Raw genomic sequence first — 17,122 nt, forward strand, 5'->3', positions numbered from 1 at the left:
CACTTTCTAACAGCATCATTTTAAACATCTGTGGTAATCCTATGTTACCACAACTACTGCACCAGTGCCACAATGGCCATGAACATAACAAGATATGGGGCACCAGCTCATCTTGTTATGATTTGAGGCATAGCATGGTGGAAACTAATCCCCATCTGTTACGTTTTCTGCTTCCAGGAATAACTAAAATTTTATTGCTCTTTCATTCTGTACCTAATGCAGTTGCATATATAATGTTTAATTTGTACTGTAATGTGTCAAATTGTTATTTATGAGAAACTCCATTTAAATTTATGGTTCAAGTCCATGAATTTTCAGGATTGCAGCTGGATAACATCAATTTTTGCCAATACATTTTGGCTGACAGCCATTCAGCTACCTTCAGGTGAGTGTTTAGCACTAGATATTGTCAGTTCATGTCACTGACTTTATACCAAAAGTTGGTGCGAGATGCATGCGCAAAAGCAGCCACTCCATGAGCGACCTCTACTGAGCATTGTATCTCTATAAGACATTCCATGGATTATTCTGCCATGAAAATATTGGACTCAACAAGGTCCTTCTGGGATTCAGTTATTAAGGAATTGGTGGAAATACATTTGGCAGAAAATTTTATTTGTCATGCTGGCAGCTCTCAACTGGATAAGGTATGGGATCTGTATAAGGTGTAGGACCCAGTGGTTTCTTTAATCTCTACAGAAAGGAAACATTTTATGACTTGCAACATGTCTAGCAACATCTTGTTTTATTAATTTGACATCTGAATTTTACTTCCACAAGCCCTCATGAGACAGAGAGCGTGCATGTAGTATCACCATTACACATGTGCCTGCACGCCATAGATGGAGCAATGTTTGAAGAGGGTGAGATACCCAACAGAGGTTGCTCATGTAGGCGCTGCCCTTCCACATGCGTCTCTGCCCCAATTTTTGGTATGAAGTCAGTGATATGAACTAGCAATCTCCAGTTCTAAACACTCATCTGAAGATGGCTGATCGGCTGTCAGCCGGAGTAGCATGGCAAGATGTCGACCATATCGGGCTGCAATCCTGAAACTTCATGGAATACTCTTTATGCTCGGAAAATTTCAAGAATAATACATTCCAATTGTATACATTTATCTTCCTGATTAGAATGATGCAACTGATTTTACTAGAAAAAAGAGTAATTAAAAGTTATTGACATTGCAGTGTCACACAATGAGAAAATGTTTTGATATATAGATCAGCATAGGAGGTATTGTTACCACTCATTCAAAAGCAAACATTCTGAAATTTTTGAGAACATATTTTGAATTTTATGAAACTAATTAACTTACAAAAGAACCAACATTAAGAATAATACATTCCAATTGTATACATTTATCTTCCTGATTAGAATGATGCAACTGATTTTACTAGAAAAAAGAGTAATTAAAAGTTATTGACATTGCAGCGTCACACAATGAGAAAATGTTTTGATATATAGATCAGCATAGGAGGTATTGTTACCACTCATTCAAAAGCAAACATTCTGAAATTTTTGAGAACATATTTTGAATTTTATGAAACTAATTAACTTACAAAAGAACCAACATTAAATGTATGGACCCTCATAACTTCAACTGTCTATTTTGCTTTAATGCCTACAAGATACTGAACTTTGGCAACAAATGCTTGTTGCTATATTTTTTTCTGAATCAGACAACCCTATTCACTAATTAATCCAGTCACTAATTTAAATTTCATATAATTTAGAGTCATAAGAGATGGATTTCAAAATGGATACCACGCTCATAAATAGGAGATTTCAGACTAAGGATACATAATAAGATTCCTCCTATAACCCGCTACCCAACAGATGGATATGCGCAGTGGCACCAGGCTGCCAGTGCCCTACACTTCAAATAGTCTGCACTGCCTCCCAGAGCCTTCCTCTGTATAAAAACAACGCTTCCGGTGTTCCTCCTCAGATTTTGTTCTACTGCTTATTGTACTGTTTCTATGTTTGTCATTTACTTGAAAATTGATCAATAAACTTCATTCTCAGTGGCCACACTATAGGTTGTTTGTAGTACTATGACACTACTGGCGATGAGTGTGGTGTTCACCTCCATGTGTCATGTCTAGTTGGATGTTCCATCAGTTCTCATGTCCATGGAGGCAGTGCTGAAATCCCTCTTTGAGCACTAACAGGCTCTTAAGGATGCTACCATGAATTTGTTAGCCATGCTGACTATGCATACTTCTATGCATACAGTGTACCAGCCACTTTTTCCCCCTTCTGGTGATGCGGCTGAAGACTGGGATGCTCATGAGAAACAGCTTTGGTAGCATTTCCTCAATTTTAGTGTCACTCACATGAACATACGTAAGAATTTGTTCCTTTCTTGGATTCCCCCTCAGATTTGGTAGATAGAAATCGTTCTTGGAAACAGCCCAACCACCACTACTGGGCTTGGGTGGCCAACTCCACAGCCTCAGTAGGAAACGTCAGTTTGTTACCAATGCTCATCACGATTCCTACACTGATTCTATGGTCTGTGATGCCATCACTCAGTTGGCTCTTGACAAGGAGGCGTATCAGTGTGCACTACAGTGCAAGAACCTATCTTTCGCTGATGTGTTAAATACTGCTCAGTGGTTCCAGGTCTCTTATGTTGCTGGTGATTAAATTGAGGTTTGGCATGACATCACTGCAGTAGCTCCTGTTCATGATCACTGTGCTTCAGTTAGTTCTCAGGGGAGGACAATGTGGCAGCCATACAAACACAGGCTCCATGTCACACTAGACAGTGATGTGCCAAACAACAACAGCCACAGCAGCAGCTGCAACTCAGCGGTCCCACCTTGCCCATACTGTTTTGTGCAACAATGACAAGCCCGTGTACCCTAAGCACTGGGTGGCTTGCAACAACTATGGAAAACAGAATATATAGTATCTATGTGTCATTCCCAACCTTCTCCTGCAGACATGGACATGAACGCTAATTGTGTGTCACCAGTGCTTACGAATAATAACAAACTGTTTATTGAAGTGCGAGTGATGGACAAAGCGCTCCAATTGCAAGTGGACATGGGCGCAGCTGTGACACTGCTGAACTCACTAGCTCATGTGGACTTGGGATCTATGCCATTGGCTCCAGTTATTTAACATTCGGTGTGTTACAACAAACAGCATCTCCCAATTTTTGTGCAATTTACGACTTCCACTGTGTAAGCATCTGTGATTTGTTCCTTGACTTTTCTGGTAGAGGATGATGCTGAGGCCAACAATTTGTTCAAACTGGATGCTTTCAAGGCTTTCAGTTACTCCATTGTGGATGCAGTGCACCTTGTTTCCAACCAGGTCCCTTATCAGCAGATACATTCTCTGTGTTCTGAGTTCTCATCTCTTTTTTTGGATGGGTTAGGTTTTGTCACTAACATTATGGCCCACATTACCCTGAAACCATGCTTTTCCATGCATGCCATATTCCATTGGCCCTGAGTGAGCAAGTGAAATCAGAATTGGACAGGCTGACACCACTGGGGATCAGACAGCCTATTACATGAAGTGACTGGTCTACCCACCTTGCGATTGTAAAAAAAAAAAACCGAATCATCAGCTTCACCTCTGTGACAACTTTAAAGTTTCTGTTAACATTCAGTCTATCACTGAAACCTACACTTAGCCCCACCAGGATGAGTTATTGGCCATATTTACCAGGGGAAAGTTTTTCTAAAAAATTGATTTATCTGAAGCCCATTTACAGGTTCCATTGGAAGAGGATTCGAAAAGGCTCCTTGTAATTAACACACCCTTCAGGTTGCACTTTTATCAGTGTCTCCTATTCTGAACACCTAGCATCCTTGAGACTTTTAAGCATTTTTTGGAACAACTGACTATGTCTTTTCTGGGAGGTATCAACTATATCAATGACATCGTCCTAACGGGTGCATCTATGGAAATGTATTTGCAACCTAAACTCCTTGTTCATGGCCTTACATACTGTGGGGCTAAAGTGCAGTTTGGCCCAGTCACAATTTTTTCAGCCATCCATTGTGTATTTGGTGTTTGAAGTTTCTTGAGGTAGTGTAAAGCCTTTATGTCATCATGTCGCACTGCCACAGCTCTTCCTTGCCCTTCCAATGTCAAAGAACTTCGAGCACTTTTCAAGAAAACTGTCTACTATCACAAATTTATTCCATATATGGCTATGTTGGTTATGTTGTTGTTGTGGTCTTCAGTCCTGAGACTGGTTTGATGCAGCTCTCCATGCTACTCTATCCTGTGCAAGCTTCTTCATCTCCCAATTCGTACTGCAGCCTACATCCTTCTGAATCTGTTTAGTGTATTCATCTCTTGGTCTCCCTCTACGATTTTTACCCTCAACGCTGCCCTCCAATACTAAATTGGTGATCCCTTGATGCCTCAGAACATGTCCTACCAACCAATCCCTTCTTCTTGTCAAGTTGTGCCACAAACTCCTCTTCTCCCCAATTCTATTCAATACCTCCTCATTAGTTATGTGATCTACCCATCTAATCTTCAGCATTCTTCTGTAGCACCACATTTTGAAAGCTTCTATTCTCTTCTTGTCTAAACTATTTATCGTCCATGTTTCACTTCCATACATGGCTACACTCCATACAAATACTTACAGAAACGACTTCCTAACACTTAAATCAATACTCGACGTTAACAAATTTCTCTTCTTCAGAAACCCTTTCCTTCCCATTGCCAGTCTACATTTTATATCCTCTCTACTTTGACCATCATCAATTATTTTACTCCCTAAATAGCAAAACTCCTTTACTACTTTAAGTGTCTCATTTCCTAATCTAATACCCTCAACATCACCCGACTTAATTCGACTACATTCCATTATCCTCGTTTTGCTTTTGTTGATGTTCATCTTATATCCTCCTTTCAAGACACTGTCTATTCCGTTCAACTGCTCTTCCAAGTCCTTTGCTGTCTCTGACAGAATTACAATGTCATCGGCGAACCTTAAAGTTTTTATTTCTTCTCCATGGATTTTAATACCTACTCTGAATTTTTCTTTTGTTTCCTTTAGTGCTTGCTCAATATACAGATTGAATAACATCGGGGAGAGGCTACAACCCTGTCTCACTCTCTTCCCAATAACTGCTTCCCTTTCATGTCCCTCGACTATTATAACTGCCATCTGGTTTCTATACAAATTGTAAATAGCCTTTTGCTCCCTTTATTTTACCCATGCCACCTTCAGAATTTGAAAGAGAGTATTCCAGTCAACATTGTCAAAAGCTTTCTCCAAGTCTACAAATGCTAGAAATGAAGGTTTGCCTTTTCTTAATCTAGCTCCTAAGATAAGTCGTAGGGTCAGTATTGCCTCACGTGTTCCCACATTTCTACGGAATCGAAACTGATCTTCCCCGAGGTCGGCTTCTACGAGTTTTTCCATTCATCTGTACAGAATTCACATTAGCATTTTGCAGCAGCGATTTATTCAACTGATAGTTTGGTAATTTTCACATCTGTCAGTGCCTACTTTCTTTGGGATTGGAATTATTATACTCTTCTTGAAGTGTGAGGGTATTTCGCCTCTCTCACACATTTTGCTCACCAGATGGTAGAGTTTTGTCAGGACTGGCTCTCCCAAGGATGTCAATAGTTCTAATGGAAAGTTGTTTACTCCAGGGGCCTTGTTTCGACTTAGGTCTTTCAGTGCTCTATCGAATTCTTCACGCAGTATCATATCCCCCATTTCATCTTCATCTACAGCCTCTTCCATTTCCATAATATTGTCCTCAAGAACATCGCCCTTGTATAATCCCTCTATATACTACTTCCACCTTTCTGCTTTCCTTTCTTTGCTTAGAACTGGGTTTCCACCTGAGCCCTTGATATTCATACAAGTGGTTCTCTTTTCTCCAAAGGTCTCTTTAATTTTCCTGTAGGCAGTATCTATCTTACCCCTAGTGAGGTAAGCCTCTACATCCTTACATTTGTCCTCTATCCATCCCTGCTTAGCCATTTTGCACTTCCTGTCGATCTCATTTTTGAGACGTTTGTATTCCTTTTTGCCTGCTTCATTTACTGCATTTTTATATTTTCTCCTTTCATCAATTAAATTCAGTATTTCTTCTGTCACCCAAGGATTTCTACTAGCCTTCGTCTTTTTACATACTTCATCCTCTGCTGCCTTCACCACTTCATCCCTCAAAGCTATCCATTCTTCTTCTGCTGTATTTCTTTCCCCCATTCTTGTCATTTGTTCCTTTATGCTCTTCCTGAAACTCTCTACAACCTCTGATTCTTTCAGTTTATCCAGGTCCCATCTCCTCAAATTCCCACATTTTTGCAGTTTCTTCAGTTTTAATCTACAGGTCATAACCAATAGATTGTGGTCAGAGTCCACATCTGCCCCTGGAAATGTCTTACAATTTAAAACCTGGCTCCTAAATCTCTGTCTTACCATTATATAATCTATCTGAAACCTGTCAGTATCTCCAGCCTTCTTCCATGCATACAACCTCCTTTTATGATTCTTGAACCAAGTGTTAGCTATGATTAAGTTGTGCTCTGTGCAAAATTCTACCAGATGGCTTCCTCTTTCATTTCTTAGCCCCAGTCCATATTCACCTACTACATTTCCTTTTCTTCCTTTTCCTACTATCGAATTCCAGTCATCTATGACTACTAAATTTTTGTCTCCCTTCACTATCTGAATAATTTCTTCTATCTCATCATACATTTCTTCAATTTCTTCATCATCTGCAGAGCTAGTTGGCATATAGACTTGTAATACTGTCATAGGTGTGGGCTCCGTGTCTATCTTGGCCACAATAATACGCTCACTATGTTTTTTGTAGTAGCTTACCCAAGCTCCTATTTTTTTATTCATTATTAAACCTACTCCTGCATTATCTCTATTTGATTTTGTGTTTATAACCCTGTACTTACCTGCCCAAAAGTCTTGTTCCTCCTGCCACCGAACTTCGCTAATTCCCACTATATCTAACTTTAAACTGGTTTTGCACCAAGTTGCTCACCTCATTCAGCATGGTTCGCCAGACAGGCTTCTGATCCTTTATATAACTATTTTGCCCTCCATCACTGCTTTTCAGTGTTTGATTGTGTTGTCCTCTTAACTATGGATGGGCTGTCACCCACGATTGTGACCCCAGGCGCTCTATTGCAGGCTGTTCTTCAACTCCTACATCATGGACATTTGAAGGTGTCCCATACCAACTCATTTGCCTATCAGCAGGTTTTTTGGCCTGGAATTGATGGTGACATTGTGTGTCTTGCCGCCGCTTGCTCTCAGTGTGCCACACAACATGCAGCACCGTGGGTGATGCTCTCTCTGTGGCCTGCGCCACTGTGTCCATGGGAATATTTCCTTGTTGATTTTGTGGGACCAATCCTCAATTCTTACTAGTTGTTGGTTGTCTATGTTTCACTAAATTTCCATATGTTATATGTTGCCCTTCCACATCAGCTGCGGCTATGGTTGAAGCCCTCTCAAATATTTTTTCCATTGAAGGATTTCTTATATACTTTTGACATAACAGTCCACAGTTTGTGTCTCAGACGTTCCACAATTTCTGTGCCTGTCAAGGCATTTGCCACATGACGACTCCTCCTTTCCATCCCCAATCTAATGATGAGGTGGAAAGGCTCACCTGCACGTTCAAGGTTCAAATGAAGAAATATGTTACAGATGACACCTTGATGTGCTTCCTGAGTTCCTAAAGGTTTACGCTGATGTAGGATTGGAGTGTGGGCAAGATACCCCAAGGTTGCCAGCAACATACCCTCTTGCAACTGCTCATACCACCCACCAACACCCATTGGCACAGCCCTCATTGCATTTTGCTCCTAACTACATGGTCTGTGCTCGGGGGTTCGGCAACCAACAGAACTGGATTCTGGCCACAGTCCACAACTTCCATGCATCAATGGGGGGCTGGTGGCATGCCATCACAATCAGCTGTGTCCTTTTGCCACAGTGAGTGCCAGAAGTCAGCTGCCACTGCTGTCTTCACCTCCTTACTCAGCACCTGTCCTGGCCTGGGGGGCGTCACCGCTGGTTGAGTGGACCTGCCCTCATGGATGCCGCTATCTCCTGTCTCTCCTCCAGGGTCTGATGCCCTAATAGATGCTGCTGGCTCTTCCTGTGATGCCTCACTGCCATCTGTGCTTCTGTCACTGGAAGGGCTGGCATCATCAGGTTGTTCACCACCAGCAACCCTGGCACCCCTGCCTAAGTGGCCAGCACCTTCACCATTGTTACAGTTCCACCATGTTGAGGACCCAGATGTTGAGATGCTGCCAGCACCCTTATTACTGATCCCACATTATGGTACTTCACAGAGGGGCAGCCACTGTGCACGTCTGCACACGCACCACATCCGCCCCTACTCAACCATTCCAATTTGGAATTTCCCCCTGTCCCCACCATCATGAAGTGTGGAACTGCTGCAGAGGCCATGGATGTGTCATCAGTCACGCCAATTCCCATATCAGAGGAGCACTCTTTCCTCAAGAGGGGAAGGATGCTATCATCCTGTATGCAACACCTGGATATGTGCAGCAGCACCAGGCAGTCAATACGCGATGCTTCAAATAGTCCACCAATGGCAGTTGCGTGGGCTAGCCACCAGAGGCCACCTGCAATAGGGCATGGTGCACAGGTACATCATCTGCCACACCACCTACCTGAGTCTTGCTATGTATAGAGACAGTGCAGCCACTGTTCCTCCTCAGATTGTGTTCAATTGCTTATTGTACTGTTTCTACATTTGTTCTTTACGTGAATGTGGATTAATGTATTTTGTTCTCAGTGGCTGTAATATTGGTTGTGTCTAGCTTTATGACACAATTCCATACACTTTTCCAATTTACGAATCTGAAGCATTTTTCAGAAATCAGTTAACAGTTAAGTCTTGGAGTCCATGCACTAGTAAATCGAACTTAGTTGATTTTCAAAATATTAATTACTTTTAGATATCACATCATATTCTTATGCCTGTCTTTAAATAGTCACCTCTCCCCCAAAACTGACAGTATGCAATCAGCACGCAAACAGATAACACCTCTATGTTGAGTCATGTTTAAGCCCTTATCAAATGAGTAAGCACATAACAACTATGTAGTTTAAAGTAAAGATCTGTACCTAGCTAGCATGATGCTAACATCTCACTGCTAGCATAAAAAATTCTGTGATAGCCAAGCATTTGGGTAGGATCATCATGTTGATTTGGGTATGTGTCTGTGGTCAGGAAATAAATGCTAAACATCTATCTCTAACTGAGTCGTTAAACTGTGCGACTGGTGAGCAACCGGGTAACATCTCTACGTCAACTTGTGTTAGAGTACCAGAAGTGTTACCAAATGGGCAATATCACTGCATCAGAAATTTCTGTGACTAGCTAGCATTCAGAAAAGATAACTATCTCAGACAGAGTGAAAGCACCAGGCAAATTTTCCAATACCTAAGATCTCATGTGAACATATATATTTGGACATCATTGGTGTGACATCAAAGTGTTAATGTTTGATTACTAATATTCACTGAGCAGGGAAACTGACTTCAGTAGCTGTACAACAAGTTGTATCATGTGCATGGTTAACTGCACATTTCAGTCACTGTCTGTTATGTCACTATGAAGTTTGACAAATACTGTGACTCTGATTAATAGTTGAATTAGTTCTCTTCTGGATGTGTTTACAGAGGGAGACATGGGCACTTCTTTACCTGTTTAAAGTGTAATCTGTAAATCTGGAATTGCCCATCAACAATGTTAAAGTGTGTATAAAGTAGGAGGAGTCACTTTTAAAATTCACCTATTGTGTGGTCTACCTCAGTTGACACTATCCTTCCAAAATATCTTTTCAGTATACTGAGATCTGAGACTTCAAGATATGTAAAACCGAGTGAAACATCAACAAGAAGGAAGAGGTCTGTCTCGACATAGCACGGATGCCTCAGAAAAGCCTCTGACTTTTGCCTTTAAGATGATCAATGTACCACAGAAAAATTACTTGTAAATCAAGAAGGAGGGCATCATCATTATTTATTCAATCAAGAAGTTACACATGTTTCTCTATGGTGTGAGGTTTCACCTGGTTAAAGACCATAAACATTTAGTTTCCCCTCTTTACGACTATGACACATCTGCTGGACAAGATGGCACACAGACTTCAATGATTGGCTCTGTTCCTCAGTTATTATCACTGTGAGATCATTTTCATCCAACAGCTCAGCACTCAAATGTCAACGTCCTCCTCTGCCTTCCTATTGTGGTCTCTACCCAACCTTCGACCAGGATGAAGTCCTTTGTTTCTATTTCAACAACAACAAAATAGTGGGCTAAACTAAAATTGTTTGTTAGAGCATCAAATCTTAGCAGTCAAAATTACAAAAAATTAAGTGAAAGTTAATACAATAAAAATTCCTGGAATTCAAAATAAAATCCCAAGTTTTTACTGTATTTTCCTCAAATGAAAAAATTACAATGCTCTTCCTGGATTTCCCAGTTGTTCTTGGGTGCATACAGCCTGTAATACTCAGTAAATTTGCAGGTATCACTAGAACAATGGCACAACCATTCTGAACATTGTGCAGAACTGGTGCAGGAAACAGGATCTAAGGAACAGTCTCATGAAAACTGTTGTGATACCACTCATGAGGAAACATATACAGGACATGTACTGGAACATTAAGCTCTCTGACAAAATTCTGCCAGTACGAGAGGGCAGGGAAGTATCTAGGCATAGCTCTCAACATGAAAATATCATGGTGCCCCTCACGTAAACAATATGGCACAAGGTGCTCTCATGTGCACTAGAAGAACCTGTGGTAAAAACTAGGGTCCAAGCCCCAGGAGCATATACCAGATATACAGCTCTGTAGTAAGACCTATAATAATTTATAGGGCTACAGTACAGTGGAATAAGTAGAACACAAGATGCCTGCTAAGGAGCTTGGAAAGGTGCAAGGACTGTCCAACCTAGCCACAACAGGTGAAATTGGTGGCACACCAACTGTTGGGATAGAGGCCATGCTGGACATACTCACACTACATATTTTGGTACAACAGAGGCAATGGCAGGGCCATACAAGTTAAAAACTGGAAACTTTGGGGATATCCAGACTGCTACACCAATATAATGAATTTTGCAAACATAGGAATGTTTGGTATATGTCAGTTGACTAGCTGCTTCAATAAACCATTCAAGGTAACAATTGGAGGTAATAAGCAACCAATGTACCATTCAGGAGACATAGTCCAGTTTACTGATGGGTCAAAAACAGACAAACGTGCTCAGGCCAGAATATATGGATATAGCCAAGACTAGATAACACAATCTCTCAAGGGAGGCTGGCCAAAGTATTCCAGGCAGAAAAACTTGTCATCAGAATAGCTGCAGAGAAGACTCTATATAGGTGCTGCAAAGATTGTGGCATCTTCTTCCATTCTGAGAGGCAAGCAGCTCTGAAATCTCTATCAGCCCCTGCAACAAGATCAAAAATTGTTGCAGAGTGCCATAAATCCCTTTTGACACAAGAGGAAAGACACAGTGTTAAACAGCAGCAGGTTCCTAGTCACTCAGGAATTAGTGGCAATGAACAAGCTGACAGGCTGATGATAGCAGGAATGACACCTCAATTTGTTGGACCAGAACCTGTCTTAACAATTGCTGAGGTGTCAAAACTGTGTAGCTGGATCAGGAGGTAGTACACACAATATTGGTCAACTACCATCCATAGAGAGGCCCAGAAGAGGGAACACAGCTCAACATGTGAGTCAATCTGCAGGTGAGCTGACTGTCTGAAACCGCATAGAGCATGAGCACTGAGGAAAACACAACACATGACAACAGCAAGTGACTGATAACAGAGCAGCCTGCAGCAGAGCACTGCACAAGGTGACGTCTTGGTCTGCAGGCATTGAAATTAGTGTTAGAATTACTGGGACAAGCCTGTTGCCACTGGCAGGCAAACACCTGGGCAGTTTCTCTGCCCACGCCACACTTTGCCCACACCCTCCATGGCAGCATTCTGTACTATTCCAATGTGATAACCACGCTAGCTCCTCTGCATCCATCTCAATGTCTGCTGGAGGAGATACTAAATCCACTGAAAAGGCCATGCAAATCGAAAAAAGGCCAGTTTGTGCTGTCACCTCTGTCCCAAAACTGGAGAGGGCATGAGGGCAGAAGGAGACAGTGCAAAGCAGCTTTCTCTGCTGCAAAGGCAGAAGGCTGTAAGGCTGGGATAATAGTTAGTCCACCAGCATGGGTACGGGTGAGGACTAGGCCACTAGTGAGCAGGAAAAAGAGGGTACCAGTTCAAATTCCAGGGGCTCCACAGCTGTAGGCACAGGAGTTATCCCCAATATCACCTTGTTCTGCCACTGAAAGTGTCATACCTTCATCTTGGAAGTGGGTGAACATGCTGCCAACACTGGGAGGCTCCTATCAAAACAACTCTGCAACCAACCCCATCACCTTGTTGGCTTGGAGACACTGGCATTGAAAGTCCAACAAGTCATGGCTGCGACTGGTTGGAATGAAGGATCACCTGCTCCCAACCGACATCCACCATAAAAAAAAGAAATGTTGAATCTTGTGGCTCATCACTACATCTAGCAGCCAGCCACCCCTACTACAGGCCGAAATACCAAGTCCAAATGACACCACCGTGAGGAAAACACAGTGGGCTGTGATGGTCTTTGGCAGGTAACTTTGGGTGCAACAAATCTAAAAGCCCCCGCAGCTGGTGACCAAGCAAAAATTTCCTGGACAACACCTGTTAATTGGCATCATTAAGTACATAGTCTGGAAACCCAACAGTAGATCATCTCAGGAGGAGGCAGACATGGGTTTCTTCATTTGGGTCTTGAATGAATGCATTAAGTTCTCCACCTCTGAGTTAAACACTGGGTGAAATGGGGCAGTAGTCAGATGTTAGATACCCCTGCAAATGCAAAAATATTCAAACTCCAGTGATACAAATTGCCAACTGTTATCATAAATGAGTGCCAGTTGTGGCCCATGACAGAAAAAATGACCAACAGTGTGCAAACGGTTGCCATCAACATTTTGAAGGCCATCTTGGCAACATAGAGGAAATTTCACAATGCATACACCACCAATAACAATCTGCTTCCCAAGGAAAGGCCTGAAAAGTTGGGACTGGCAGAGAGAAATAATGACTAGACAACACAACCTGGTTTTGTCCACAGGCTGCAGGGGCCCACACACGATGTTCAACATCATGATTGGCCACCAGCCAGTAACGACATACCAGGCCAAATCTGTTCCCAAAAGAGCATGCTCTGCCCACCACACCTGATCAGCTGAAATGACCACCACACCTGATCAGCTGAAATCAGAAAAGTGATTATGTGGCCCTCGTCTCCCACACTGTCAAATGAAAATCAACCAAATTATGGTGCAAGGCTTTGGCCAAGTGAAAGTGAGTGTCTCTTTTCAGTCAAACTCTGGATGTACTCCCACTGGCAATCAGAATGCATCTGCACTGGCATGCTGGGCAGTGGACTGGTATCAAAAGTCATAAATATAGTTATTGTGGAAGTGCCCATTTCTGCAATTAGTTGACAGCCCTATTCTGCTGTATGGGATGAGGGCTGAATGAGGAAACCAATAGGTTGTGGTCGGCAATGAGCAGAAATTTCGCCTCATACAAGAAAACATGAAACTTTTTAACTCCAAAAATGATAGCCATTGCCTCATTTTCCACCTGTGAGTAATTACATGGCACTGTGGACAGTGTCTTTGATTCAAATGCTCTTTGCAAATCAAGAAATACTGCAACTACCTGACTAACTGCCTTAATCCATGACTACCAGTATGTCATGTGAGATAAGAGTGAGTCGCGTTTCACAAGACTGATGTTTTCAAAATACGTGTTGGATGGCATGGAGGAGGTAATTCTGTTCAGGATTCCTCCTTATGTCTGAGCCCAAAATATGTTATAACATTCTATAACAAATGAATGTCAAGGATATTGTGTGGTAGTTTTGTGGATCACTTCTTCTACCACCGAGTGATGTGGCGCAGTCGTTAGCACACTGGACTCGCATTTGGGAGGATGACAGTTCCAACCCACGTCTGGCCGTCCTGATTTAGGTTTTCCGTGATTTCCATAAATCGCTTCAGACACATGCAGGGATGATTCCTTTCAAAGGGCACGGCTCACTTACAGCCCCATCCTTCCCTAATTCCATGGGACCTATGACCTCACTGTTTGGTCCCCTCCCCCAAATCAACCAACAACTTCTGCTATCCTTCTTGTAGCTGGGTGTATCCTGCACTTTTTTTCAGCTACTGGGCACGGTTTTTTGTTCAATGTGTCTACAGTAGTTTATAGTCAATAGAGGGGCTAACACAGCTGTAAATTGGGTATAGTGTCTGTCCTGGGTGTTTATAAATTTTAACAATTTTAGCTGTTCCTCAACATCACTGACACTATTTCAGTTTATGAGCACAAAATATTGAAAGACAGACAAAGGAAATTTGGAGTTTTATAATAAGAGTGATCACTAACAACCAGTTACATAGAGGAAATATTAACAATACACATTCAAAAATTATCTGAAGCTGTCATTATGTTTTCCTCTTCTTTTCAGCCCTAACCTAGGGGTAAGTAACGAAAAGAATGGTATAGCTGATACAAGTGTGTTTATTGGTTATAACATATTCTAATTTAACTATTAATAAAAGAGGAATTACTGCTGAAACAACAGGACATACAACAGTTAAACTCACCATGACGAGGAAATGGTTGACGATATTGTTGATACAAAAGAGCCTCACCACATAGTTCACCATGAATGTTTGTCACTGGATCATCTGCATCAAGTTCATCTTCTAACAAGTCAAGCTCTACCTATAAGACAAGGAACAAATAAAAATGTAAGATACTTCTAATACCATAAATGTTTACAAACTCAAACAACTGATTTCTTTAAATTTACATTAAGACTGTAATTTTGAGAACATTCAAAACAAAGCAGTTAATGTTGGTCTCCAGAATGAATAGTAAGAGAGAACAGTCTGTTTACTTCATACAACCAAATTTACAACAAAATCGACATAAACACTCGTAAGATCACTTTAGACTTGGGCTCTCAAACACAGGCTCCTTGTATTGTCATAGTAAAGTAGAAAATGATATTTGTCAGTGGGGCTTATATGCATTTGTAGGTGTGGATAAAGTGCACAAAAAGACAATAGTAATAAAGGGTTCTTGAGATTGTAGAGAATGCAAGGCTGTCAAACTATTATTCTAGTTCTACAACAAAGATAATAACTCAACATTAAGAGGCATACAACTGTTAGACAGAAATATGGAAACACCATGAGAAATGCATGCTTAAATGTAAATGCAGATGCTAGCCAAACCTGCATGTTACACTGCTAAATTTGACTACGAATGGCACCTGTGAAATGTCCTCAGTGCGTAGCAAGTGTCAGTTTTATCAGAACAGTGTTCTGTGCACTTTTGAATGCATTATGTTAGAGCTAAGTGAAGCAGAATGTGGACAAATTCCTGGAACTATTATGGTGGGTGCATCCATACGCAAGGTAGCCCAAGTGTTTGGTGTTTTGAGAGGCACTGTATTGCAGATCTGTACCACATATGTGCAAAGTAGAAAAACACCATCTGCTGAGTCACAGCATGGATGAAAGTGTGTGTTGGGTGATCATGATGGATGGTTATTGAAGAGGTTTGTGGCAAGAAATAAGAGGAAACAGCTGCAAAAGTCACTGCTGAACTGGATGCCACACTCACAGTAGCAAAAAAATAAAAATGGAGCTCCGTAAGCAGGGAACTGCAGGGCATGCTGGAATTGCAAAACTGCTCATAAGTGATGCAAATGCCTGTAAGAGGAAAATGTGGTGCCAAAGTCATAAACCTTGGGCTATGGAGTAATGGAAGAAAGTACACTACTGGCCATTAAAATTGCTACACCACAAAGATGACGTGCTACAGACATGAAATTTAACCGACAGGAAGAAGATACTGTGATATGCAAATGATTAGCTTTTCAGAGCATTCACACAAGGTTGGCGCCGGTGGTGACACCTACAACACGCTGACATGAAGAAAGTTTCCAACCGATTTCTCATACACAAACAACAGTTGACCGGCATTGCCTGGTGTAATGTTGTTGTGATGCCTCATGTAAGGAGGAGAAATGTGTACCATCACGTTTCTGACTTTGATAAAGGTCGGATTGTAGCCTATCACGATTTCGTGTATCGTATCGCGACATTGCTGCTTGTGTTGGTCGAGACCCAATGACTGTTAGCAGAATATGGAATCGGTGAGTTCAGGAGGGTAATACGGATCACCGGGCAGGATGCCAACAGCCTCATATCACTAGCAGTCGAGATGACAGGCATCTTATCTGCATGCCTGTAACAGATCATGCAGCCACGTCTCGATCCCTGAGTCAACAGATGGGGACGTTTGCAAGACCACAACCATCTGCACGAACAGTTCGACGATGTTTGCAGCAACATGCACTATCAGGTCAGACACCATGGCTGTGGTTACCCGTGACGCTGCATCACAGACAGGAGTGCCTGCGATGGTGTACTCAATGACGAATCTGGGTGCACGAATGGCAAAGCGTCTTTTTTTCTGATGAATCCAAAGTACTGTTTGCAGCATCATGATGGTCGCATCCGTGTTTGGCGACATTGTGGTGAACGCACATTGGAAGCGTGTATTCGTCATCGCCATACTGGCGTACCACCCGGCATGATGGTATGGGGTGCCATTGGTTACACGTCTCGGTCACCTCTTGTTCACATTGACAGCACTTTGAACAGTGGACGTAACATTTCAGATGTGTTACGACCTGTGGCTCTACCCTTCATTTGATCCCTGCGAAACCCTACATTTCAGCAGGATAATGCACGACCGCATGTTGCAGGTCCTGTATGGGCCTTTCTGGACACAGAAAATGTTCAACTGCTGCCCTGGCTAGCACATTCTCCAGATCTCTCACCATAGGCAGCTGTAGCTGTACACACCATCCAAGCTCTGTTTGACTCAATGCCCAGGCGTATCAAGGCCGTTATTAGGGCCAGAGGTGGTTGTTCTCTGTACTGATTTCTCAGGATCTATGCACCA

At 42.0% G+C, this 17,122-nt stretch overlaps 1 protein-coding gene across 1 annotated transcript in view; it reads right to left on the minus strand.

Annotated features, from left to right (window-relative positions):
• Window positions 1-17,122, minus strand: part of LOC126298155 (lisH domain-containing protein ARMC9-like) — a 232,051-nt gene that overhangs the window by 71,172 nt on the left and 143,757 nt on the right. The window contains exon 14 of the mRNA XM_049989465.1: window positions 14,746-14,866. Coding sequence (XP_049845422.1) covers window positions 14,746-14,866 — 121 coding nt within the window. The remainder of the gene's footprint in view (window positions 1-14,745; window positions 14,867-17,122) is intronic.

Source organism: Schistocerca gregaria, chromosome X (assembly GCF_023897955.1).
Source record: "Schistocerca gregaria isolate iqSchGreg1 chromosome X, iqSchGreg1.2, whole genome shotgun sequence".
Taxonomy (NCBI): Eukaryota; Metazoa; Arthropoda; class Insecta; order Orthoptera; family Acrididae; genus Schistocerca; species Schistocerca gregaria.